We start from the raw sequence: 25,136 nt of genomic DNA on the forward strand, positions 1-25,136 counted from the left end.
CGAAGCGCGCGCATCATGCGTGGAGAGCCTGCCTGCCTCCTCCTCTCCTCCTGCCATACCCCCCTCTTTCCCTCCACCCTGGCCCCTTCCCCCTCCCCCGGCCTTCTCCTCCTCGCCGCCGTTTCCTCCGCTCTCCGGGACGCGTATCGGGGCCCTTCGGGGCCCTCGAGGCCCGCGCCACACCATCAACCACGCGTATAGAGACCCTGAAAAAAGAGAGACCCAAATCCCATGCTCGCCAACCGGCCGGGGACTCGCCCCGGACCCGCTACGAAGTCGGGTAGGACCTTCCTCCGTGACTCGCCGCTCAGTCAGAAACCATCCTTGGGATCACGCGGCCAGCCTGCGAGCGCTGTCCATGAAAATTCGAGAGTAGAGAAACCCACGTGTCGTACCATTGTATGCCTACAAGTAAACAGTCGTTGGCTGTTTGGCACTTTGGTTGAATTTATAGTTGATTTTTTTTTTTTTTTTTTTTTTTACCAGTTGTTTGCTTTTTCCACTTTACTCTCTCACTCTCTCACTCTCTCTCTCTCTTCTCTGCGTTACAAACGGTCGTTTGTTATTGTTGTCTCTGTGAAACTGATCATCGTTCTCACCCTTGAAGTTACCTGGATCTGAGGGGTTTTTTCAATATTTTCGTTATTGAGATACTCGTATAGTTTTACACGATCATTCTATTACTTCTTTTTCAACTTTTATTTGTTGTGTGAACAATTCGTAACAGTGACATGAAGAAGGTTCTTCAGTTTCAAAGTTGATCCCTAAAAACGGATAGTTTGACCCTGCTGACATACTATTGGTGAGTACCGTCACGGAGTTATTCCTCTTCCTAATTCCTATACGTATATGTATGTACTCTTTTCGCCGTCATTGTTGGGTTTGGTCAACCTTATACCGGATCTGGACCTTGTCGCCTCAATAATCAAACGCAATCGACCTTTCTTCATTATTTTACCTGTTGTAAGATTTACGTACACGCAATATGTACGAAATGTTTCTGTCGAAATTTTTTGTTGAGGCGACAGCAGTTGCTTCATTAGCATCGTATTGTACAGATAATAACAATAATAATAATAATACGACCGATTATTCAAAGACGTGCAGAGTATTTGTTAGAATGAAATGTAATTGACTAACGAGCAAGTCGGCCAATGTCCATGATCAAATGAAGAACAATGCAGTTTGTACGCCAGGTAGAAATATGCGACCGGAGGTATTCATTTCGAATTCATTCCAAGCGATAACCCGTTCGGAAGCTAATCGGGATTCAGAAGCATTCGAGGGAAATTAGTTAACCGTGTTTTAATCAACTCGACTCACTCCAAGTGAGCCAAAGAAAGATAAGCGAGGATACACGATGCCGCTCGGACCGAAACGTACTCTGGCCTCCAGCCCGCATCAATTTCTGTCCTCTGGATCATGATTGTTCGTTACAGGCGAGAATTCTCGCGTTTGCGTTATGTGAAAGAATTGAAATGGACGACAATGAGAAATAATCGAGTAAAAAATCACTGAGCATGAACGACAGGGAAAGCAACAAGCAAGTTTTAACGTAATCACGAATTAAGAAACCGTCAATTCGGTTGTAACGAAAGAGTATCAGGAGCGTTGATCACTGAAAAACAGTGTAAGTGAATTCAAAGTCTATATGCGAGGTATTCGTGTTGGTGGAAGGCAGCTTCCTCTCGTCTCGAAGAAATACGTTGGCAATTTTTTCTTTTCCACGTGTGACATAAGAAGCGAGAAAGATCTCGTCAGCAGTCTCCCACACTTTGTATGGACGTACGATTTTGCGCAAGGGCATTGAGACGCCTGCATGGGGGGATACGAAACTCCGACAATCGATTATTGTTATGGCATTTGGTGGTACTCAGAATCCGAAATCTCTGTACCTGACCTGAGATAATCCCATCCTGGGGACCCATAGAATACACGCTCGGTCCCCCATGGACAGAAATGGTAACCTTAGGGGTGTAGGCCAAACCCCGGTTATTGTCACGGTGTAGCGAATCTCACAGCGTTGTCACCCTGAGCTGTGGGCTCCTAGTTAGGGGAAAGTTGTGCGTTTCCTTCTCTCTGGTTTTGGAAAAGGGGATGGAAATGTCCGTCTTTCTGTATCTATGGGAAAATTTTTTTAAAGTTTTCTTTCCCTTTTCTCAAATCGAAAAACCGTTTTCCCGCAGAATATTCTCTCTTATATTTCTACACATGATTGATTGCCATGAAAACAAAATTAGTGCAATTCTCTACTAACGATAAGCTGTCTGTAGAAGATTTAATTTTCAATCTCAGAAATCAGTGTCAGATGTAGTTTAAATTGCGTGATACATTATTCATCGAACCAAAATTAAACCAATAAATCGTAAACGATTATATCAATCCCCTTTATAATTGTTCAGCATCGAGATTGACAACGCCACGTTAAATCCTCGTCACAAATTCTTCTCAAGGATTAGCCGAGGACCGACCAGCAATTCTATTTTGAACACGTACTGTGTATATTTATCATTGCTCGACGATCTTTCATCAAACTAGTGATATAACATTTTTTTCGTAGCTTGTAAAAATAAATTCAAACATACCTTGACCGTTTTTGAACTGTGATAATTCGTCTGAAAAAAATAACGAAATTATATTAATACGCTGGTTAAAAAACTTGATCATACGTAGAACCAGAACGAAAAACCGGACCTCAGCGATCGTTGTACACGAAGAAACAAATGTATAATACCAAGATAAAGTCACCGTCTAACGATCGCCCGTATACCAAAGCCGGCAATGGACGTAGGTCCGTTACCAGCTACATCCGTTGGACGAGAATAGAAGAGAAAGAGTGAATCTCACCTATGAACCGTGGGCAACCGTTAGATCGAGTCCGGGCCGTTTTAAATTTTTTAATCACGGCTAGAAACACCTTAAATCGGGGATAGCGCCTCGCAGTACGGGACGAAAGGTCCCAAACGGCGATCCTGATGAACCGGTATCTTCCCGCAGGACCGTTGCAATTTCTTCTCCCCGTGTCCCAAATGGGAAAGACAACTCGTGGGGTGTGACTTGTCCTCGTCTGCAAGAATACCGAATATACAGGTTTCATTCATTCGTATGTTAATGCCCCTCTCGTGGAGGTTTTTTGGCCGCGCATGGCAAGGGAGAGCGAAGGAGAAAAAGTAGGAGAGAGAGAGAGAGATACGGATAGTACCGGCTTCCGCAGTGTCCCACCGAGGAATCTTGCGCGTTACACATTTGCATACCTTCGTCCCGCCTGGGGAATCCCTGCAGGTTACCTACCGTCCGTGGGAACACACGCCACGCGGCGTATCCGCTCTCCGCGTCTCAACAAAGTCTATAGAGGCGGATTCTGGTCTAGGTGTGCGTGCCCCGTCGATGATGATCCCAACGGTCGGTCGGTTGCCGCGATCCTGCAACAAACGGACGGAGGAAGGACGGATCCGTCCGCGGGGGTTCGAAGGCGTCGCCGATGTGTGCGTGTCCGGCAAAACAACCACCGTCTCTCGAACAATGCGGTGTGTTTGGGTCGATTTTCGTTACGCGACCGCATTGTGCGCCACCCGCTGCAGGAACCAACTTTGTTGGGACCTTTGTGGTCGAGGAGGTTGCTGGCAAAGGCCGTAAAGAGATACCAGCAGCTCCGCGTGCTACCTAGAGACGTCCGAAACGTTGGACCACCACGAGTCTCGCCGAGCCAATGCAATTAGCAACAATGCCGAGCGGCCCCCCCGCCAGGATGCGGCCGAGAAGCTCTCCGCGCCTTAGACGCCTTCTACGACCTTTCAACTCGCATAAATCTTTACGCGTATATCAAGCCGAGTTTCATATACGTTTTTACGGCGTCGCGTCGCCACCGCGGCCGGTGACTTCGCGCCATTCGACTCGGTAGTAAACATATCGAAGGTGGATATTTATCCCGGTAACAAACGCACACCTTCACCTTCGCGCATATGCTTAACGGAAAGGTGAACTACGCGCAACGTTGCGGGGTATTGACCACCGACTCATAACGCGACACCTTTGACTTTCCCCTTACCGATTTACGATCGGTACAATCCGCTACCCTCGTACGACGGTATTTATTATCAAATTATTGTTTGGAAATCGCGGTAAGAAATACGCAACTGTAGGTGCGCGAGTGTGATCAAACGTAACGTTTATACCTGTAAAGCTGTATTCCAGATAAGCGAGAGCAAACGATTTGTCGTAGACTTTGAACGACAAGTAAAATTTTTTACTTCGATAGTAAATTTCGGACAATATTGTAGAGGATTCATTCTCGTGCACATCGATTAATTCCTTTGAAAATTTACCATTCGTGTTATAGGTATAGTGGAACATTGTTTATTGACCGTTTACGACTGTGATAATAATTAAGACTGTAAACCGTTGCGAAGGCATTAACCAAAACACTTCCATGATCATATCCCTCGAGAATGCAATGAAACGTAAACAGTATTAGTATCAGTGCTTTTGCTAATCGACATCCGGTCGGCGTAAAAACCTGGACAGAGGCGTGCAGCGTGTGTAGGTTCTTCTACTAATGTTATAAATATCGCTAGATCATCAATATCGCTTTATCGCTGCACACAGGATGCATAACGCGTTAAACGAGAACGACGCAGTTTTCAATTGAACCAAGTTGACTCGAGAAAAATAAAAAAAAAAACTCGTTTTTGGTTTTCTTCAATACCAATTCAACAAATCCCAGTGAATTTTCTTGTGCTTTCAACTGCGGGATCTATCTAAATGGTCTTTTCGTCCGCGAGTAATATTTTACAATCAATTTGTCAAGATCGTACGAACGTGATCGGGTACGAACGTGAATAATACACCGATCCATTGAACAAGTCGTTCAGCGAGACAGCCTACTATCGGATAGAATTGCAAGACTAACAAATCAAAAGTACGGTCCGTATCGTTAACAAAAAAAGGACTTGTATATCGCTTGAATAAGAATAATGATCGGCGAAATATTTGTAGGAAGAAACGTACTATAACCACGTTCGTGATACCGGATTGAAATTTTGTCGATCCGATGCGATACCAAGGTATTACAAGGTATATGACACGGTCATAAATAATCATAAGAAGCGGGCGTCTCTACTCGTTACAAAAACACAGGTACGCGGCGAACCGAGTTTCAGGATGTTTCTCATAGCCACAGTGTAGGCGATTAGATTGATTGGCCCCGAATCGGTCGGTGCATGTAATGGCCTGAATTACGCGCTGTGAACCATTCCGCTGCGGTCGTCGGTGAAACACCGTTCGAGCATTCGTTCCCTCCTGCCGCTTGCACACCGAACCGCGACTTTCGGCCCGGATCGGGAGTTTTTCCACAGCGTTACAAGGAGCCGCGATGCGGAAGACGGACGAAGAATCCCGGCCGTCGACGGGAAGAGCTCTCGGATCTTCGTGTGTGGTCCTCGCGGTCAGCGAGAAGTGTCATTCCCCGTCGTGTGTGGCGCGGACCGTGGCACGAAACTATCGCGCATTTTTTTTCCCCTCTTTTCCGCCTCTACAGGCTTGGTGACATCTTACAATATCCTCTTTTAGGTCGCTGCTCTGTATATGGTCACCGCTAAGACCGGCTGAAAGAGGACAAAGAGAACCTCGTGGGCGCCGAAGGTGATGCAGGCCCGTGTACGAAGGGAAAGGTGAAAAGAAAGAGAGAAAGAGATAAGGAAAGAAAAGAATCGAAGAGTGATAAAGAATGAACCCACACGTTTTATTGCCGGCGGAGAATTAATCCCGATAGATATATCCGTAGAAGTGCGTAATCTTCCTTGTCCTTGTTTCTCTTTTCACTGCGGATCCCGCATTCCGTCCTGCGGGGGGAACCACGCGTGCGGCCTGAAAAACACCTCACGGAAAATACTCAGCAGTAATTACCGTTCGGAGCCTTTGGTCTCAAAAAGATCCTAATCTTTTCCCTAAACGCCCACGCAAGCCAATAATTAATCACAAATTTCACACCTCGGTGGATTCACCCTGCCGCTGCTGACTGCAGGCCCGTATACGCGTCCAGGGATGTTCGGCTTTAGGTATACCCGTGCGCACTAGACGGTGCAGACCTGCGGGACACTCCTTCTGGGTCTTCCCCCGAACGGCGGGAATGAATAGCCCTGAGACGCTTCGCCGTAAAACGCCATGAAACTCCATGGAACGCCGTGGTAGTGCGACGAATGGGTAAACTGACCCGCATTGACAAATGATTTGGTTCTACGGTGATGCAGTCTAGGTGCGGAGACCTCCCACGTCGCCTGTCTGCCGTCGGCTCGGTCAAGAGAGACGGAGAGAGGGAGAGAGACGGTGCCTGGTAAACGATCCTTCAATTTTCCGGCATCCTTCTTACGCAAGGCCTTTACGGATGCATACCTGTGTATATATATATATGTATATACTTGTATATATGCATGTACAAGAAAGGATGTGACGTAACTGCGTGGGTAATTGACGGGGTCGTGGAGGTTCGCGGTTAACATTGACGCCCAATTTCCTTACATTTTATCAAGTGATTCGGTCCCGAGTTCCGTGATGCTCGTAGCCTTGCAAACACACTCATTATGCAAACTTGACGTGTCAGTAGCTTGAAGGGTTGATAACTGGGAACGTCAGTTTTGAAAAAAAAGAGTGTGCGAATGCGCGGTCCGACCGCGGGCCGAAGACGAGCCGCAACTCTCGGTGAGAAACTGAATAAAAATCAACCAAGTCTACCCCCGTTGCCCTTCATTTTGAAAATCAACATAATATATTCCTCCCAGGGGGCCGGATGCCCCCTGTAATTTGAACCCGAATGGATGGATCCGGCGATACGGTATCCCCCCGCAGAATGCATTTCCATAATTCGTTCTTTAAACATTATTTTTAATAGGTTCGTGGCGCCAGCAACCGACAAAGGGGCTAAGGGCAAGGGCGAGTGAGTTAGTTATAGCAATATACCTGTGGACGCGCCTATATACGCGTGCATGCACGCCAGCTTGCACGCACACCTACGAACGCCCGGCGAGAATAGGTAAAAGTAGCCGGTCGAGTTGAGTCGTTCCGCGTCTCGACTCCGCGTGGGATTCGCAAGGGATTTGAGAAAACGACGGGTGAAAGTTCAGGCGAAGTCGTTCCTCTCGCGCTGCCACGCAGACGCGTGGGGTGTCTCTCCGGGGTGAAACATAAATACGACTCACCCGATACGGTTCACCGTATTTTCCCGAAACACGACATTGCAGGCTGCGTGTGGTCCTCCCTCTCACATACCATAAAACGACTCCGTTTACCGGAATCTGCCGAGATTTGCATTTGCTTGACGCACGGTGGGTATAGCGGAGGGTATAATACTCCGGTGTTTACATTTGTCGAAGGGTACCGGGCCCCCTCCTTTGCTTGGGACAATATTGGACGACGGCCTCGACCGCAGCCAGCCTGCGCACTTTCGTCGGGGGAACTACCCTGCGGGCATTCCTCTTCTCTTTAATTCGTCCTTGAGGGATAAAAAAGCGAAGAAAGCTTAGAATCGGAAAGAATTTATAACTGTACGAATCGGTCACATTCTTGATACAAAATATAAATAAATATGCGCAGTCTTCGAATGGCGAAATGATTGCATTCTTCCTCCGATCAGAATAAAAAAAATAAATAAATAAATAAAAGAAAAAATATTCGTTCAACTTGAGGTACCTGTACACGAAATTGCGCCGGTGGGGCTAATTTATCGTTTATTCTGGCTAAGAGTGGAATATTAATATTGCAATGGCGTGTCGAGCTCGAATATAACGAACGAGACAGAGCACGGCTACTGGTCGCAGCGGGAGACCGCGGTAGGGGTCCAGGTCCACGTCCCGCAGCCGCTGCTGCTGCTACCAAGAAGATTCTCTGCTCTTGGTCCCTTCCTCGGCCCCCGAGGCATCATCAACAACAACCACCGTCCGCGGCGGCGCGCGGCGTACTATATACTTCGGTTTGTTCCCTCCGACATACAATATAAGGTGCAACATGTAACGTCGCCATTGCTGCACGGCCGCTGATGTCCTTCTCCCGTAGATCATGCGGGCGGCTACGATTTGCCCGAGTGTGCGTGAACGGGCGTTACACTATACGCACCTTGTTCTCGGTAACGCTGCAGGATCTGTGTGTGTGTGTGTGTGAAGAGTACTCCGAAGGAAACGACGGGATTAACCAAACGAGCAAACCGAGTTATTCATCTTCGGTTATAGACATTCTTCGTAATTATCATCGACCGGCCCTGAGGACCTGCAGAATTTTTCGTCGTTCTTCGGACACGTCGACGTGCAGAGAGAGAGAGAGAGAGAGAGAGAGAGAGAGAGAGAGGGAGAATGAGAGAAAGATCTCCTCACTGACAAAACGAGATAAGGGGGGGGCGCGAGGACAAGAATGCCCCTTAAGCTGCTACCGGGCTGATGGGTAATTTGAAGACTATACCTCCTCCCGGACTGACCGAGAGATATTTCGGATCGGTATGGAATCTAAATGAAAAATCTTTCGGCCCCTATCGCCGCGGGATCTTAATCTATAAATACCCTCCATATTTCCTCCGGAGTTTCGAACGACGACACTCCGCCATCAGCGACGAAGAAGGAAGAAGGGTGTGCGCCGTGATACTGACGGCTCTGGCCCGGGCCAGGAACAAGAACAGGACCAGGACCCCGGTCGCCGTAGTGTCGGCATCTTCTCTACCTGTTTGCCCCCTTCCGAAGATCAAAAGGCGCCGCCCCGCGGCACCGTTGTTCCCGGGGTGTCATATAGAGTGGCACCGGGGGAGATGAAGCCTCCCATAGCCTGCCCTAATGGTCCGGTCGAATCTTTGGATCCGGGGGTGGCTTCGCCCTTAATAAAACGCAAATATACATCAATTTTACCTCGCGCCGATCCGAAGTGAGGAAATTATCCATTCACGGAGAAAGGTAAATGTTCGTCACAAATTTGAAATTATCGTTCCGTATACCTTCCCGTCATCCGTATTGCTCCGCAGCGATACGTGTCGGTCAATTAATTTTATTCGTCAGTAGATAATTAATTGATGTCCGGATGACATAGGTACTTCCTGCTGGATCGTTTCAGCCTGAAATTGAAGAACGGAGAAAAAAAGAAATGGGGGGGGGGGGGGGGGAGGAATCACAAGACACCGATTAAAGTCTACTGTAAATTAAGATTTCCTCAGTCGCACCGTATATCAAAGTGACTTACCTGCGCGAATGAAAATTATAGAGCAAAAGATTTACGCCACAGCTATACCTGCGTAGATACGTCACACGAATGCCTAATCGCTTCGACGCCTGCCAGCTCGCACGGTCCTCTTTTCGCAACAATGAACCGTTCCGTTCTTTTTTCATTTTTTCCTTATCACGGTGTTCCTGGTTGGGCGTGACCGCGCGAGGCAAAGGGCAAGAAAACGGTTGCGAAGCATCGTATTGTCGCCAAGCTGAATACGATTGTAAAACGTTGCATGCACGGCAGAGCGCACGTGACAAGGTTGACATTGAGTGCCTACACCTAGCCACTCACGGTATCGCCGTTTCGAGATATGTCCCCCGTAAAGCGTAACCAGTCTAGACGCGATGTCAGATTAGTTATCTGCGTCTGCGAGATGTTTCAACAGCGAACATTGTACGATGTTATAATATACTACACCTGGGTAGATGCTTGTCGCTGAAAAAGTTATAACCACTTTTGTTGATTCAAAGCCGATCGTCAGATAAGAATGTAGATGAAAACTCACCATTTCAAAGCTCCTATCTTATGTACGGGTGTCGAGACTTCACTTCCTAGCCGCGCTCACCTCGGGCCTCATTTCATTATTATCAGTAACATTATTAGTACATGCCGCTCGATGGACTTTGCTCGAATCCGATAATTTCACAATCAGATTTCGGACAGCGTATAGTATACGTATGCGTATGTACATATATCTATAATATCCTTTCAGACCTCTTATCGATCTGCGACGAAGATGAGAAAAGAAAACCTACTGGTTTAAGATTGTGGCGCCTCTGCGACGAAGGACCGTTTGAAATTCTATTATAAACGTGGAGCGAGAACAAAGCGTGGTTTTAATTTTGAAACGGGTATAGGGATGCACGCGATGCGGCGTCTCGTTTTCCTCGTATAAATACCCCTAGGAAAAGTGCGCGAGATTGCAAGCCATCGCGTCTCAAGTACTCGAGTATAGGTACGCGTAGCCCGCAACGTGCATGTAAGGTCATGCACAGCGGGGGTATATTTCGAGTAGAACCATAAGGTATTTTAGTTTCGCTGTTGGGGGCTCGAAGGAGTTTTTTAAATACCCTTTGGTTGGCCTCCAAGAGGCTAAGAAGTGGTCCCTGCCTCTAAGGGCCGTGGGAGAGCCCTGATACGTTTTCACCGCTTATATTTCGCCGTCCGACGACGAGGCGTAGAAGGATTGGAAGAAAAAAAAAGGAAATGGAATCGAAATCGATTTCACAACGCGCCCGGGTCGATAAATATTCATCACGTATATGTATATTGCCACAAACGTGCCGTAAGGCATCCGAGAGGTACTAATTTTGCTGAAAAATTTCAACGAATCTAAGCCCCCGGTTTCGTAAGTAAAGTGCACTTATACAATGCACGCGATGATCGAAGGGAAAATAGTGTCGCGTCGTGACGAGTGATAAAGTTCGATCTTACACGGTACCATATATTAAAAAATCTCGAAGAACGTCGTTAAGATCATTCGGATAAAATCGTTTAGAGCGAGCGGCATGCCCCGGAAAAGATCATCTTGGCAGTTAAGGCACAGAACATTGTGGCGGTCGTGTTTCCCGAGACATTCTCAACTTTTCAAATCCTATCTCTGACCCGGCATCTCGGTCGTCGCTGAAAATTTTTACAATTTCGTATTCAGGTCCCTTCTTTCCGTCTTTCATCTTTGATTCTTCATCTGCGATTTTACGCAGGTTGTACTCGTATGTTATGGCAAAAACAAAAATAATACGTGCCTCGGAATTCTTTCACCCACATTTCACTTAATTCGGTAACTGTTACTCTTCTGGTCCAAGGCTCTAAGCATCGTATATGCAGGATAGGTTCTTCGACCACTGTATTACTCGGGTAATTTGCACCATTAATTCTAATCCAGACGGTAATTGACACACGTTAAGTTCGCGAGCTGATATGAAATGTAAGTAAGCAATGTATAATGTACGTATGTTACATTTGCATACCTGCACCGTAGTTTTACCACGTGCTATTCCCGCGTTTACACGCGTATTTCGGAGATCAGAAATACGCCTGTAAATTAGACGTCAATTTCAAACGTTGGATTTAAAACGAACGGTGTCGATTATGATTACGATTATGATTATTATTATCTTCGACCTTGCTTCAAATACGAAGTAAAAATATCTGAACAAGGATTAGAGAATCACAGATGAAGTATGGATGGATATGGATGACAGGTTACATCATACCCAGTTCTATTTCTCGATTCTCCGTTATTACTCAATTTTCTCATACCAAATCCCGCTTATCGTAATCTTTATGAGTAACGGATGGTTGTGTTATTTTTATTTATTTTTTTTTATTTTTTATTTTTATTTTACTCACAGGACAAAAAGTTTGTTTGCAAATAAATTCACATTCAAAGATTTTCTACATCGAATCAGTACACAAACAAAAAAAAAATAAAAATTATGCACATTCATTAACGTAATGACTTCGCAATTACATTATACGCAACACTTACATAATTACTGCCAAATCAGACTAACTGGTATACGTATATGATAAAACTCAATAAAAAAAAAAAAGATAATAAACCGCACCGAGATTTGGCACATGTGTTTATACGTCTGTTACGTATGTCTGCGTGTTAATGTCTTCCACGCGCGTGTAAATAAGCATGACTACTCTTGCTATATCGGATAACGCACACTAGCGGCAGTAAATCCTCGGTATTCCCTTTATCTACGTTTATCAGCAAAAGATATCGTCCGGATGGCCTAAAATTTTCCTCTCCAGCAGCGACCGGATTTCGCTTACGCGATACATACACAAACTGCAGGTCGAACTCGTTCTTCGCGGAATATGATAACGGGTTAGGCAGCAATTACACAACACTATTATTAACAATAATCGATGTAGACACGATAACTAAACTTTTACATCAATTTCAATCACTGTGTTATCTATAAGTTTTAATTTCTCGGATGAAAGCGTCGCGGTAGATATAAATTTTATCGCAAGACAAGAATACTAATTGGACTCTGTATTATTGTTGTTTATAATATTGTTAATCGTACGTATTGCGAGTAAAGAAAAAAAGAAAAACTGAACATGTACACACCTGTTTGAAGTAAATTTCATTATTCGAACTTGCGTAATATCTTTGGAATGTGTTGTTAACGATGCATTAAACAAAATACCGTTGTTTTTAACTCAATTAAATTTTCAACAGACTTTATTTACAGATTCATAATTTCAGAGATTCTCGTATAACGTTGATGCTGCTGCATGCTCATTGTCGGTACTTCCGTGCTGTAGGAAGGAAAAAAAGAAGAGAGGATCAATGCACCACATGTCAGTCCTCGAATTCAAAAATTGTGAAAATTAGTATACTTTTCTCCAAAAGTGCTACAATAGTTGGCTAATTCAATTTGCCCAATTTTAAGTCCACCTCTAGATACATTCGCCAACGAACAGGATAATTTCCCGAACGGAGTTATCAGGCGATCGTTTAGCACTCGTTATGTAAGTTTGTTTCTCCCCACTTAAATAGGCCGCAGACAGACATCAGCTATAAGGGGGATATTTAACTCGGTAGGTGATAATTTATCTAATTTCTAAAGTAATTACCACACGTGAATACTGTGTGTGCGAAAGGATTAGATAGAGCGGTTCGTAAATGGAATAGCTATACAGGGTATTACTGTTCACGTGAGCAGCGAGTGCTTTTATTTCCATTACCCCGCCCGCCCGTCTGTGCAGCGGTATAAATTTCGGCGACGTGTGTATTCATCGTGTATAACCACTGCCAGGGCGAAAATTAGTCTTTGATAGCACTTACTGTTAAATTTATTCATTTCGCGCAATTGATTCGTACCTATAATAGTGTTGACGGCGTTAATTTAGCTACGGCGTTCACGAAAGAATCCGTACAAAGACATATGTATGGAGAAAAGATTTGTCAAATTCTTGAATAAAACGAATAACGTTTTAATTAACAATATAAATGATCTTTCTTCGGTTATATGAAGGATTTTTCGGTAATCGAAGAGGAATTCCTATTTCTGGACATCAACCGGCATAACATTTGTCTGGAAAAATCTGTCTTACGCTATCGCTATCAGTCGCTTATATCTCCGTCACAGATAGACAATATGTTATAACGTTCAATAAACTAATAAAGAAATTACCGCTCAACCGCGGTACACCGCCTTCATGATTCAATATTACCCATCGATGGTTTTTTCCAATACTCTTGTCGAATACGCCACCACATAAAAGAATGATCTTCCACTCTGGTAAATTTCCGATTTATCTATTTACTCATCTGTTTATCTATTTATCTACAGTTAACGAGGCATCGCAAGGCGTCCGATAGCATGAATTAAAGTCACCCAAACACTGCAACATCTCTGTAATTTTTTCATCTTCTAAACGTTGGTATACACGGCGACGAAACCACTTATCGGATAGACACACTTATTATTATTACTATTACTGTTATGCTTCTTTCTTCATTTTTCACAAGATAGTCTACTGAGGATTCATTTCGGTACGTTTGTCATCGATACGACGTTTCTAGACGGGAGAGCGACATGGTTACAAAACGTATTTGCGGAGACCCAACGAAGCAAATACAAAGAAATTTGATAATTTCAATTTCAAACTTGTCAGGCTTAGCAAAAAATGCGTCGTTTAAACCGAAGCAAAACATACATAATAAGTATTATAATAGCGCGTATATATTTGCCTCTACCGATAAAACTTGATAAAGTGTAAAGGGTTTATCTGACCGGCAGGGGGTCGAGTATCCGGTTACTTGCGGTGAAAACCGGGCAGATTATTTGCGCTGAAACATGCCGCGTGAAATTATAAGATTACCGCGGTCGTACGAGTGCGCCTCACGTACGCGGGCCTCGCGTGTGCGAATACGCGAAGAAGCAACGGCACTCGTGGGGTCTTAGACCATTTGATGAACGTGTGTAGGTGACCCGTGCTATCAACGCGTCACTCGCCAGACGTCTGGTGATGCGAGAGCCGGGAACGAGGCCCGTTTGTAAGCCGCGTCGCGGCGCAGCTTCGCGTGTGTTAGCGAGCATTCCGCGTTATCAATAGTTCTAATTGACCGAAGAGTGGGGACGACGAGATAGCGCCTAAGTATATAGGGGGCCCGGTACCGGGGCGAGCGTAGTTTGCCGCTTGGCTCTTCGACGGATATTTGAAGGACACCGAGAGCGAGAGCACCTTCTCATCTGCGCTCATTCGAACCTACGAGCTTTCTCAGCCTTTGTCTCAGTCGTTCGGATTTTCAACCCTGCATCGCGCGTTCGGTCGGAAAATCATACCCGTGTAAGCGACCCGCTGACGGCTCTTCGCCGCAACAAGTCTGCTCCGATTTTCGCGGCAACCGGATACCAATCATCGACGAACGAGAGAAAGGGAGCGCGCAGAGGCGTTGGGTGGAAACCGATCGAGTGTCAATAAAAGTCGATTTATACCCTTCGACGCGACTTGACAAAACTGCAGCCTGCTGAAATCGCTTGAGCTGATTCGGGACACGGTTTTGTTCGAGAAAGCCTGGAGTCGAGTTACGAGACGTGAAAAACGCCACATCATTCCTCATGGCTACTAACAGTGAGAAAGCATTTTCCTAGCATAGGAGAAAAACCTCGTATCCAGGGAAGTCTTGGTTACGAGTGTGGAAGGCTGCGAGACGTGGTCTAGACGCAGGTTTGAATTTTAGAACGATTCGTCTGTTCTTCAGACAATTTTTACGACGACTGAAAGAATAATTGAAACGCGTAGACATTCAACGTGCAGTTTCGTCAGTGTTTTTCGTGTGGTAGAAAAATAATTTCCTACAATTCTCTCCGAAGTGAATCAACCGTGTTTGTCAAAACTATTTATCCGATCGAGTATAGTTATGTGTTCCATAAAATACAGCAAGCAGTTTCTCAGCTATCGCATACTAAAATCAAACCGGTTCAAATACATCTGACGATACGGACTCGGGCTAAATTGTTGTATCAGTGCGCTATAGTGTTTACGCCCTATTTGTGATAGCTGCGGTTCCGTCGTCGCAGCCCCGCATGACCTGAAACGTCTTGCGAAGATCAAATACTAAGCTTCGAATGAACAAGAGCTGGGAGTCCGTCGTTCTCAACTAAAATCAACCGGGAAAAAATTTCATACGAGCTTTGGCAAAAGAGGAATTATCGATCCCTTGAAAGTCGTTAGTTAGGCGAAGATTTCAGGATCGAAACAAGGAGAAGAAAAAAGTCTCAACCCTGCTTCGAAGAAAATTAAGCGGCAAAGAAGGAGGAGAGGAGAGGAGAGGAGAGGAGAATAGAGAATAAACCTTAACAACAAAAACGTTACTATTACTCGTTCGGTAATCGTTAATTAAAAGTAATACTATCGTGTATAGCGTGTATCGCGTGGCGCACCGATAATTTTATTTCTTGTCAACACGATCGTAAAGAAGACGATATCTACTGTCAGTAAAAATTCGCTTTTCCCGGGCCCCGAGTCCACAACTCGGGATCCGCCAAAAACGGCCCTCAAAATAGCAACCTAAGACCGGGGGCAGAGGTAAAAAATTGATAAAGTACCGATTCAACATCCGGGAAAAGTTCATCGCCATACCCGACAGAGAATATAAATAAAAAACCGAAAAACCAAACACATCTGCACGTCTTTGAGGTACCGCAAGGAGAAAGACCACCCGAAACCTATAAAATAGCCTATTTCGAAAGTATCTGAAGTAAAAAATGATCCTTTACGTTCCCGGCAGAATGCCAACCCACGTTAACCCCTACGGCGTGGCTCGCTACCCGGGCAGCTTCCTGGGCAGCGCTCCTGCGGGCTACCAAAGCCTGGCGAACACCTTCTCCGGCGTACCGATTACCACCAACTACCCTAATCTGAGCCTGCACCACCCTAGGCCGGACTTCTCGGCGTGGCCGCATAGGATGCCCGTCGAGGAAGAGCTGGGGACTTCCCCGCCAGCAGGACTCCCTAGCCTCGGGGCTTCCCCGAACTGCAGCCTCGGCACCGCGGGTCCTCCGAGTCCAGCCCACAGCGACTCTGACGCTTCAAGTTCCAGCCTGGAACTCGGCTCCGTGCGGAAAGGAGAGAACACGCAGCTAAAATGCAGGTGAGCTTCTCCACGATCTTTGTTGTTTCGCTGGACTTTGCGTGATTTCGATATTACTTTTCTGCTACTCTAATTAATATCGCCCCTGCAAGGTGACGCTGGAATTCTTCTTTGCATTGCGATTTTCTTCTGTATGATAAACTTTGTCGAATATCGGAATTATTTCTCTGATGTTAGTGTAATTATGCAGTTTATGCAGGGAAATTAATAACTCCCATTTCGTGTGTATACGACTGCGTCATGTAATGACACCGTGTGGAATTTTCCGCAATACACGGAAAGCGGCTCTTTCAGCCTCGTGCAGTGAGAGGCTAAATGACTGCTAATTACAGGGCAGACACACGTCAGCCAAAACTGATGAATGACCACCGTTGGCGATTAGCACTTTCACCGACAGACGGTATTGACTTGGAATCATGTACTCTTGTTGTTAGCGTAGTGCGAACTGCAGGCCAATCACGGCATCGTATATTCGCGAGTCAATCGGATGTCGATTATGACGTCTGAATTTGCGACTAGAATGAAAGGAACTGATACACAAGTCGAGAAATTATAACGTTTCATTTCGGTAGGGCTCCAATTGCTTATAAGGACACATATTAAAAAAAAAAAGAAGCAGAAGATATTCTAGCCGTGCGGGACTCGTGAAACTCATACGAGACGTGGAGTTCCAGATAAGTGAATCGTTATCAAGCTGGATAGTCTACCGGGAGATAAAGTATCCCGGGGAATACTGCGACGCAGAAATATATTTGATCTTATGTTAGTCATCTTCAAATATTTATTATATAATAATATTGTTCCGTTAAAATGGGACTTTGCAGCAACGGAGTTAGGTTGAGTGACCGGTTGCTTGTTGTCATACCGTGCAGTATGCAATATTTTCAGGAAATTTCATCGAGAAATACGTTTATAGCTGTAGTCCTTCCTTCAATAGCATACGCGACATATGTACATACATACGTGCGTGTTGAGTTATTATTCTGCAATGCGGGATAAGTACGCATACTGACGATGAGAGAAAAGTCGTTGAATCAAAAGAAATAAAAAAATTGTTTTGATCAACTAAATGCGGGGTTTACGGGCGGCGAAACGAATATTTGGTTATTACAACAATTTAGAATTTGCACGAGCTAAATGAAAATTACTTCTGTTGACTAAATTATTATTTACCACGAATACGAGGATGTACGGTAAACGAAATATTAAGTTGTATCAACGACCTGTATTATATAGTTAATATGAAAATCATTTTCTTAATCTGAATATCCTAGTTTTTGATCCAACGAACGTTTGATCTATGCAATATCATGTTTATTCTTCAGTAACGCAAATAACTCATAATTGTTCGCAAGTCGGATAAAACGCATATGTAGTTTCCAATTAAACCGCGCGATTTTTTTCAGGATTCGAACCAGGGACCGCTTGCAAATATCTATCCTCCTACCTAGTCGCACATCTGTATTCACTGCGCCAAACTATCCCACAGACTTCGGGTTAATTTTTGCTCAGTTAAATGAGATTTACTCGACATAAATATTTCGTTCGTCATTGGCCCAACACACTAAAAACTTGGATCAACGAAGCAAGTAGTATCTACAAGATGTAGATTTGTCTCGGCTAAGAAACTTTATTTTTCTCCTTCAATCATCAAAAGTTCTTGACAAGAAACATATTTAGTTCGTTCAACCATACGTATTCAACAATGTATAAGTTTGAACGGAAAGAATAAAAATTAGCTAGTTCGACGAAATCAATTTGTTAACTAAATCACATGTAGGGGTTGATTCAAGAAGATGAAACTTGATTCCGCGGAATAGTGAAGTCTTTGACTACAAAAAATTGTCAGTTGAAGCGATTGCACGCGTTCAATCGAAGGTGCCCCCTTCTTCAACCGGATCATTGAGTTGACGTAACTGAATATTGTTTGGACCTATCACATTTTCGATCAAATTAAACGCATAATTCAAATAACTCGTTCGGTTGATTCGACCTGACAGAATTTATGATGCTAACTACGGTATGTTCATTTTCAGAAAACAATGATCGAAGGTGTGTAATATCAGGTTTGGCTCCGATGAATCGCCCACAGGGTCAGACTGCGTCTTTGGGAATAAAAGATGTATTTGAAAGATAATGATAATAAATAAGGGAGGATAAGAAAGTAACTGAGACTAGAAGAATAATCGCAGTGTTGTAACGTGAGTAGCGCTGTATCGAAAGAATCTGAAAAGTAAAGAAACAATGTTAATTCGTGGTTGATTGAAAAGGCTTGTCCAGAAATATAGGCACAGGTTGGGTATTTTAAAAGGTGAGTAGACAACGTATCCAGAATTGAAGGAAGGAGTACACAGAATGCGTTTCAGTATTGTAACCGAACAAGTCGATCGGAGAACATCGCGCGAACTAAGCGCTGTAGACAAGATTACACGAACTAGGTGTAATCAAGTCTAGGGCGTGAATTAAATGCTCTTAAGAAGGTTGCGCGAACTAGGTGCAATGAAATAGAAGAGGGTACTCATTGTCAACCTTTTATGTAACCAAGGTATGGGGTCTTTCGATGATCGAAGCTGATGTCAACTCGGCGCTGGTCAGACTAGAAATGAGCGTCGCTCCGCGGTGACGCTTTTATAAGAAGTGGTTGGTCGTATCATCGAGCGTTCAGCAATCGCTCGGTGACGTCACAATTTTAGAAATAGCGACCGAAAGATTCTCTTCTCCCTTGCCGAATTATGCTCTTAGGTGATCATTCATTCATTGTAAATTTATACATGCCAAATTTGTTAGTTTAACTACAATAAAGAAACATATAACTGTAAGGTTATTAAACAGAAGGAACAATTTTTCGTCCAACTAAATCGATTCGGTTGATTCAACGACGTTTTTCTCCGTGTACCTATACTCTGTGTAGGTTGTTTGATAGTAAATAACGTCACATTTCGATGTTATTGTTAACTTCTTGACGTGGTGTTGGTGGTCAACTGCTGTAAAAATACGCCGTATTTATGAAATGCAGTATCTCGTGTTATTGTATTTAGTTATAACCGGTTACTAGACATCATTATCAGCCATCACAAGTCTGTCTGAAGACGATGAATTGTTGTAATTAATCGCCAACAATATTCAATAGCGGTGGGTCGGCTCGACGTGGATTATAAGTAAAAAAAAAAAAAAAATACAGGGAGCATAGAAAATCATTAGCGGTACAAAATTATTGTCTCAAACAAATATGAATACTTATTTAAAAGACATTAATTTGAAACGATTAATGACGTAACATTGGATGTTAAACAGTAATTATTCAATTCCGACTTGTACTCGCTTACATTGTACTTTTGTTTACTTCGAGTAGGTAGGTACATTAATTTTATTCAAATAAATTAAACTTGCGTTTCATATCTCGGATGAATGCTAATTGAACTGGTTCTTCGAGCATTCTCGATTCTCTTTTACATCTCACACTTGTAATTTGCAACGTAATTGACAGAGTTTCTTTACGTGCAAGAATTTCACATAACTAATTGATTTTCTTGCATCAATCAACTGCATTTATCAAATTTTATGAATGCTTTGATTTGTCTTATAAATGTTATTCAATAAAAAAGTTCAAATTTTAATTTCCTACTCGATGTGAATCTATATATATATATACGTATGACATTTGAATTAATTATTTTTTTTACATGGAAAACATGTGATCAAACAAACGTAAATATAAAGTAAGAAAAATAGAACTCCACGTTACGTTTCTACTTATGTGTAAGTATATTGATACAAGAACTTCTAATGGCGACAAATGAAACTTTTTTTTTTCTTTTATTATTTTACACGAATTGAAATAACTCCTCTATAGACACGTTTTTCTTCGTACACTCGTTTACCTCGGAGCTGTAAATACGCCGCGAAAGAATTTCGAGTCCGCTGCTATTGATGGGATATCGCGCTCTCGTTGGGTTTCGTCGATTTTAACCGCAACGCAAAATACTCGTAGCGGAGTCGAGTGTAAGTATAAATAATACATGTGATCATCACGTGAAAGATAAGGACGTCGTTCAAATCACAGAAATAATTCATTGTATAACACTATACACAGTGCATCGTTGTAAAAACAAGTTCAACTCGACTGGTTGCAGAAATTATAAATTCATGTTACATTACACATGGGAGAACGTCAAGCATGGAGTTCACTAATTGAGGTTCAAGGAAACGCTGCCATCGCAAACATCATCCTTCGCCTTGAGAGTCTTACATGGCTCGATGGCCGGCATTTTGCCGCTTGTACGCGTTACATATCGGACGAGCTAATCTCGAAATGTACATATTTAGGAGAATGTTGAACGTGAAAACACCCGCGGCGGCACAAACAGTGCATCTATATCTGTGCAGTGTGTACGAAGCACGTGTACGAATAAGGAGACCCCATTATGCTTCGTTTCGTATCACCGTAATCGTCCAGCAGACGCACGAAATGCCCGGGATTCAATTCGCAGAGGAATTCAGAGGCGTTTCTTTCTCCCATTTTTTCTTATTTTTATTTTATTTCATTTTTTTTTTTACCAAAACGCCGCATTGAATACCCGAAAGAATTCGTGCACACATTGTTACCATACGTCTATGTGTATATACATATACATACATAAATATGCGCATGTATACACACGCTGTGTATGTGCAGGCTTGCAAGTTTAACATTGCCTTGGTCTCTTGACCCGCGCCGGTCTTCAGTCAGTGTCTATTTATTCGCGCAATATCATCGTCGTTGATTATATGAAAGGGTTGAATTTAGTCGCTGTGGTACATAACGACTCTCGGAATAGTGTATACTATATCAGGATCTCGCGGCTCGAGAGATAAAGTGAGGTCAAACGGAGCCAATTGTAAAAATGAGACCGTCGTCAATTGATAAAAATGTTTCATTGAATGCCGATGACGCGGTTCCATTGAAATTTCATGAACGTTCGTCGTTATTATTTCCAATTTCAAAGTGGATATCTTTGATATCAAAATTATACGAAGTCAAGTAGAATCTACTATTCCCCGCCATAAAAACGATTTGTGTAATTTCAACAGCAGAACTTGAACGCAGTGCAAAGTTTACACAGTAAAGACTTTTAACACGGTTAGCCAATCAATGACAAATACCAAATGATACGAGAGACAATCGAATGCTGAGTTTAGAATCGGTGCTAGACTGCCGAGGTGGTGATTTTAGTAAACAGGAAAAGCTCAACAACCAAAAACAGTAATAAAATCGACACTGTAATTTTAAAGATAGGTGTAGCTTAAAAGCAATTTACACGTTTACGTCTATTATCAGAGAAATACGAATATAAAGACGCCCAACTGAACTTGATGCCGAACGGTGGTTATACTTGCGATGTGGGAGAGGCAGCGGAAAAGGAAAATAAAAAAATAACCCAATAACTTACCTATAGTATTTCGTTTAGCCTGTCAGTCGCTACAAGCTCCGAAAACTTGTTTCATTTATATTAAGGACGTTGAAGGTTTCTTCTCCTCCGGGGTAATTACGGTTCCCCGAACGAGGAGTTGATGGGCTGTAAATAACGAAGAATGAATTAGACTTAAAATATAAACTCAAAGACTATAAAAATTGAAATAAATTAGATACTCGAGGTATGCTTACCGATATTAATTTTCCTTTACCTTTTCTTATATTCTCTATTTTCTGTTTTATAACAGGTGGATAAATTGCGGTCGGTGGTTCGCGTCTCTGGAACAACTAGCCGGACACGTTGCGAGACTGCACGCTGCTCCCGGGCCAAAGGGGCTATTTTACTGCGGATGGGAAAGCTGCGCGAGAGGCGATCGCGGATTTAACGCCAGGTGAATATTTACAGATTCCATTTACTGCGCGTAAAACGGGAACTCGTCCATTTGTCACAGAATTGAAAATTTTCATCGATTCCTTTACTGACGACCTCCGCTCTGGTTGCAGGTACAAAATGTTGGTGCACGTCCGCACTCACACTAACGAGAAGCCGCACCATTGCTTCCAGTGCGACAAGAGCTTCAGCCGTGCGGAAAACTTGAAGATTCACGCCCGTTCTCACACCGGTGAACGTCCCTACGTCTGCCCGGTTGAAGGGTGCAATAAAGCGTATTCAAACTCGTCGGATCGTTTCAAGCATACGAGAACGCACGCGGTGGATAAACCGTATTGCTGCAAAGTGCCGGGCTGCCCTAAGAGGTACACGGATCCGTCATCGCTGAGGAAACACGTGAAGACGTATAGACATTACGTGAACAACAACGACAAGATGCTGCAGGTGAAGAGTTTCGACGATAATGTTAGCCAGGATAAGACGAGCTTAGTCAAGTCCGAATCGGACAAGAAGGATTCTAGCATCGAAAGCAACACGAGTTTGAGTCCGAAGATGAGCTACAGCTTCGAGGAGCAACAAAAGTTTGTCGAAAGGAACAATTTTTACAATCTTGAACAGCAGGATCAGGAGCATCAAGTTTCGCCGTCGAAATTCGAACAGGATGTGAAAATTTATCCAAGAGTTTACGACGAGAATTACATCTTACCGCAGAGAATTCAAGTGAATCCGCTCTACGGGCAGAGTCCGAGCGACGACGTATCATCGCCACTTACTAGTCCGCCCCAAGAAATATATCCCAGAATTAGCATGCAGTCGACCCCCATAAAGATCGAGGAACCGAGCGTATGTCCGAAAACGACTACCGTCGACTACCGAAACATCGAATCGATCGTAAACAGCACACCGAAAAAGGAATCGTCGATTTGCGAAGTGAGGAATTCTGTGATAAGGAGGGCCGAGGATGTCAAGATGGACGTGGAACAACGGACGAACACCAAAGAACAAAACAGCGAATGCTGCTGCCACCGAAAATGTTGCATTCACGACAACGACAGCATACTTAAAAAGACGAAAATTCTCTCTGATCTGATTTTGAAGACGCAAAACCCGCTGTTTAGGCATCTTCTAGGAACGGTTGACTTGCAATACGGCCTTCAAAACATGTGGAATAATATGGCTGACACGACAAATACTTGCGGGCAAGATTTGAGGGTGAAGAATAACGACACCGTTACCGAAATGGAACAAGATCTACCTCTAGATCTGACGATTAACAAGTAATTACATCAATATCGTGCCTACCAAATACTGTATATTCAAGATTCAAATCTCTTTCAGTAAATACGATCCACCTGAACGAATAGCGAACGTTCCACCATGGGAAATGTACATGTAAAAAAACTGGAAAAGATGATCGAACATTCGTTACTCGACGAGTGCCTTATGAAAGGGATTTCAATCCATGTAACCGGTGTACAAATTCCGTAACTGTTTTGATCAAATAGTAAAGCCAAATATATTACGTGTAAGAATCGATCGGATATATTCGACAATCAAATATGATTTGCTCAATATAATCTATTTGCCTTATCATGCCTTAACTATTAAGTTACAATACTACGCTCCAAGTTTGTGCCAAAATGTTGTCACTCACCACTAGCTTATATAATCGAGCACTGTTATGTAATATACTCAACATGTATATACATATGTTCACACTCATAGGCGACATATATGTATATATTTACGAGCGTTCAACTCACATGATGAAAAACAAAAGTGAGCAGCATTTTGAGTTAATATCTTTTTGTATTTAAATAAAAGTATGAAAAAAGTGCCTTATTCTGTGAGAAAAGCTGTATAACAATGTGACTAGCTAATAAACCGTATTATTTATATGAACACTATCCCTGAGTCTGTTATCTCTTGCCTACTTCTACCGCTGGCGCATGATTCGGCTGATAATACGTTGTATTCGAGATAGATGGCAAGAAAAGATGTAGGCTACGTTCAATGCCCTGTGCAAACATGCATTAATAATAATTAAGATAATAATGCCAACCATTGTTACGTTACGGAGAACTAAATGCACTGTAAATTATTTACTACTAGAACAGTCCGTAAGTAATAACGTTGTCTTGAAACGGGGACAGTACAATGCACACGAAATTTCTTCAAGTGCTAATAAAACAAAAAATGAGATTGTAGTATTATTGAAAGCGTAATGAAATACAGCATTTTTAAACGCATTATATTATTGTGCAAAGTGCATTCTTTTTTCATTTTCATTTTGTTTTGTAAATTTTCGCTACTCTGTTTTCAGAGAGGAGGCGTAGTTATTACAATGACCCCGAAAATGAGAATTCGAGTTGTAACTAAATTTCCGCCTTCTTAACCCTTTCGGCCCGAGCGGTGACTATAGTCACCCAACGCCCGACGCTCGCTCTGTACGAGTGGTGACTGTACGCTTGCCGCGACTGCTCGGTCAGCGGAGACGGCGCGACGTAGAATGCGTCCGTACCGAAAGGGTTAAGAAATAAGACTCGCATCCAATGCAAATTTTCAAATGGACTTCTGTCTGTGTGCGTGCATATTATGTAACATTACAATTCACCGTGGCGGTTTTCCTCATTTCGAAATGATTAGAGTTTCAATAGAATCGCTTCAACAGTTTCTGAAATGTATTGTAAATTCTGCTATTTCAAATAGCTGTAAATAGTCGCTTCATCATAGCTGTACACACACGTATATTCATATAAATGTGGCAGACTTGGATAAATGTCTTTTAAATTTTGATGAGTAACATTTTGATTCACGACATTAAAGTAGTCTGAATATGAACATGATACTTCATCATTGCAAGAAAAATTTTTATAAAGCGGGACGGTTTTGTCAGTCACTTACCCCCTACAGTCTGATATATCAAAATG

At 43.2% G+C, this 25,136-nt stretch overlaps 1 protein-coding gene across 4 annotated transcripts; it reads left to right on the top strand.

Annotated features, from left to right (window-relative positions):
- Positions 1–558: 558 nt before the first annotated feature.
- LOC124178912 (zinc finger protein GLI4-like) lies at positions 559–24,113 on the top strand. 4 transcript variants are annotated; one of them, XM_046562710.1, is made up of 4 exons: positions 559–802; positions 16,001–16,363; positions 22,064–22,207; positions 22,320–24,113. In XM_046562710.1, the coding sequence occupies exons 2-4, from the start codon at positions 16,002–16,004 to the stop codon at positions 23,485–23,487; spliced, it is 1,674 nt and encodes a 557-aa protein (XP_046418666.1). In that variant the 5' UTR covers positions 559–802; position 16,001; the 3' UTR covers positions 23,488–24,113. The 4 variants fall into 4 exon arrangements, with proteins under 4 accessions (XP_046418666.1, XP_046418668.1, XP_046418667.1 ...); XM_046562712.1 differs by having other exon boundaries at positions 562–802; positions 16,151–16,363; XM_046562711.1 differs by lacking the exon at positions 559–802 and adding an exon at positions 14,390–15,909.
- The last annotated feature ends 1,023 nt before the right edge of the window (positions 24,114–25,136 follow it).

This window comes from Neodiprion fabricii, chromosome 3, assembly GCF_021155785.1.
Source record: "Neodiprion fabricii isolate iyNeoFabr1 chromosome 3, iyNeoFabr1.1, whole genome shotgun sequence".
Taxonomy (NCBI): domain Eukaryota; kingdom Metazoa; phylum Arthropoda; class Insecta; order Hymenoptera; family Diprionidae; genus Neodiprion; species Neodiprion fabricii.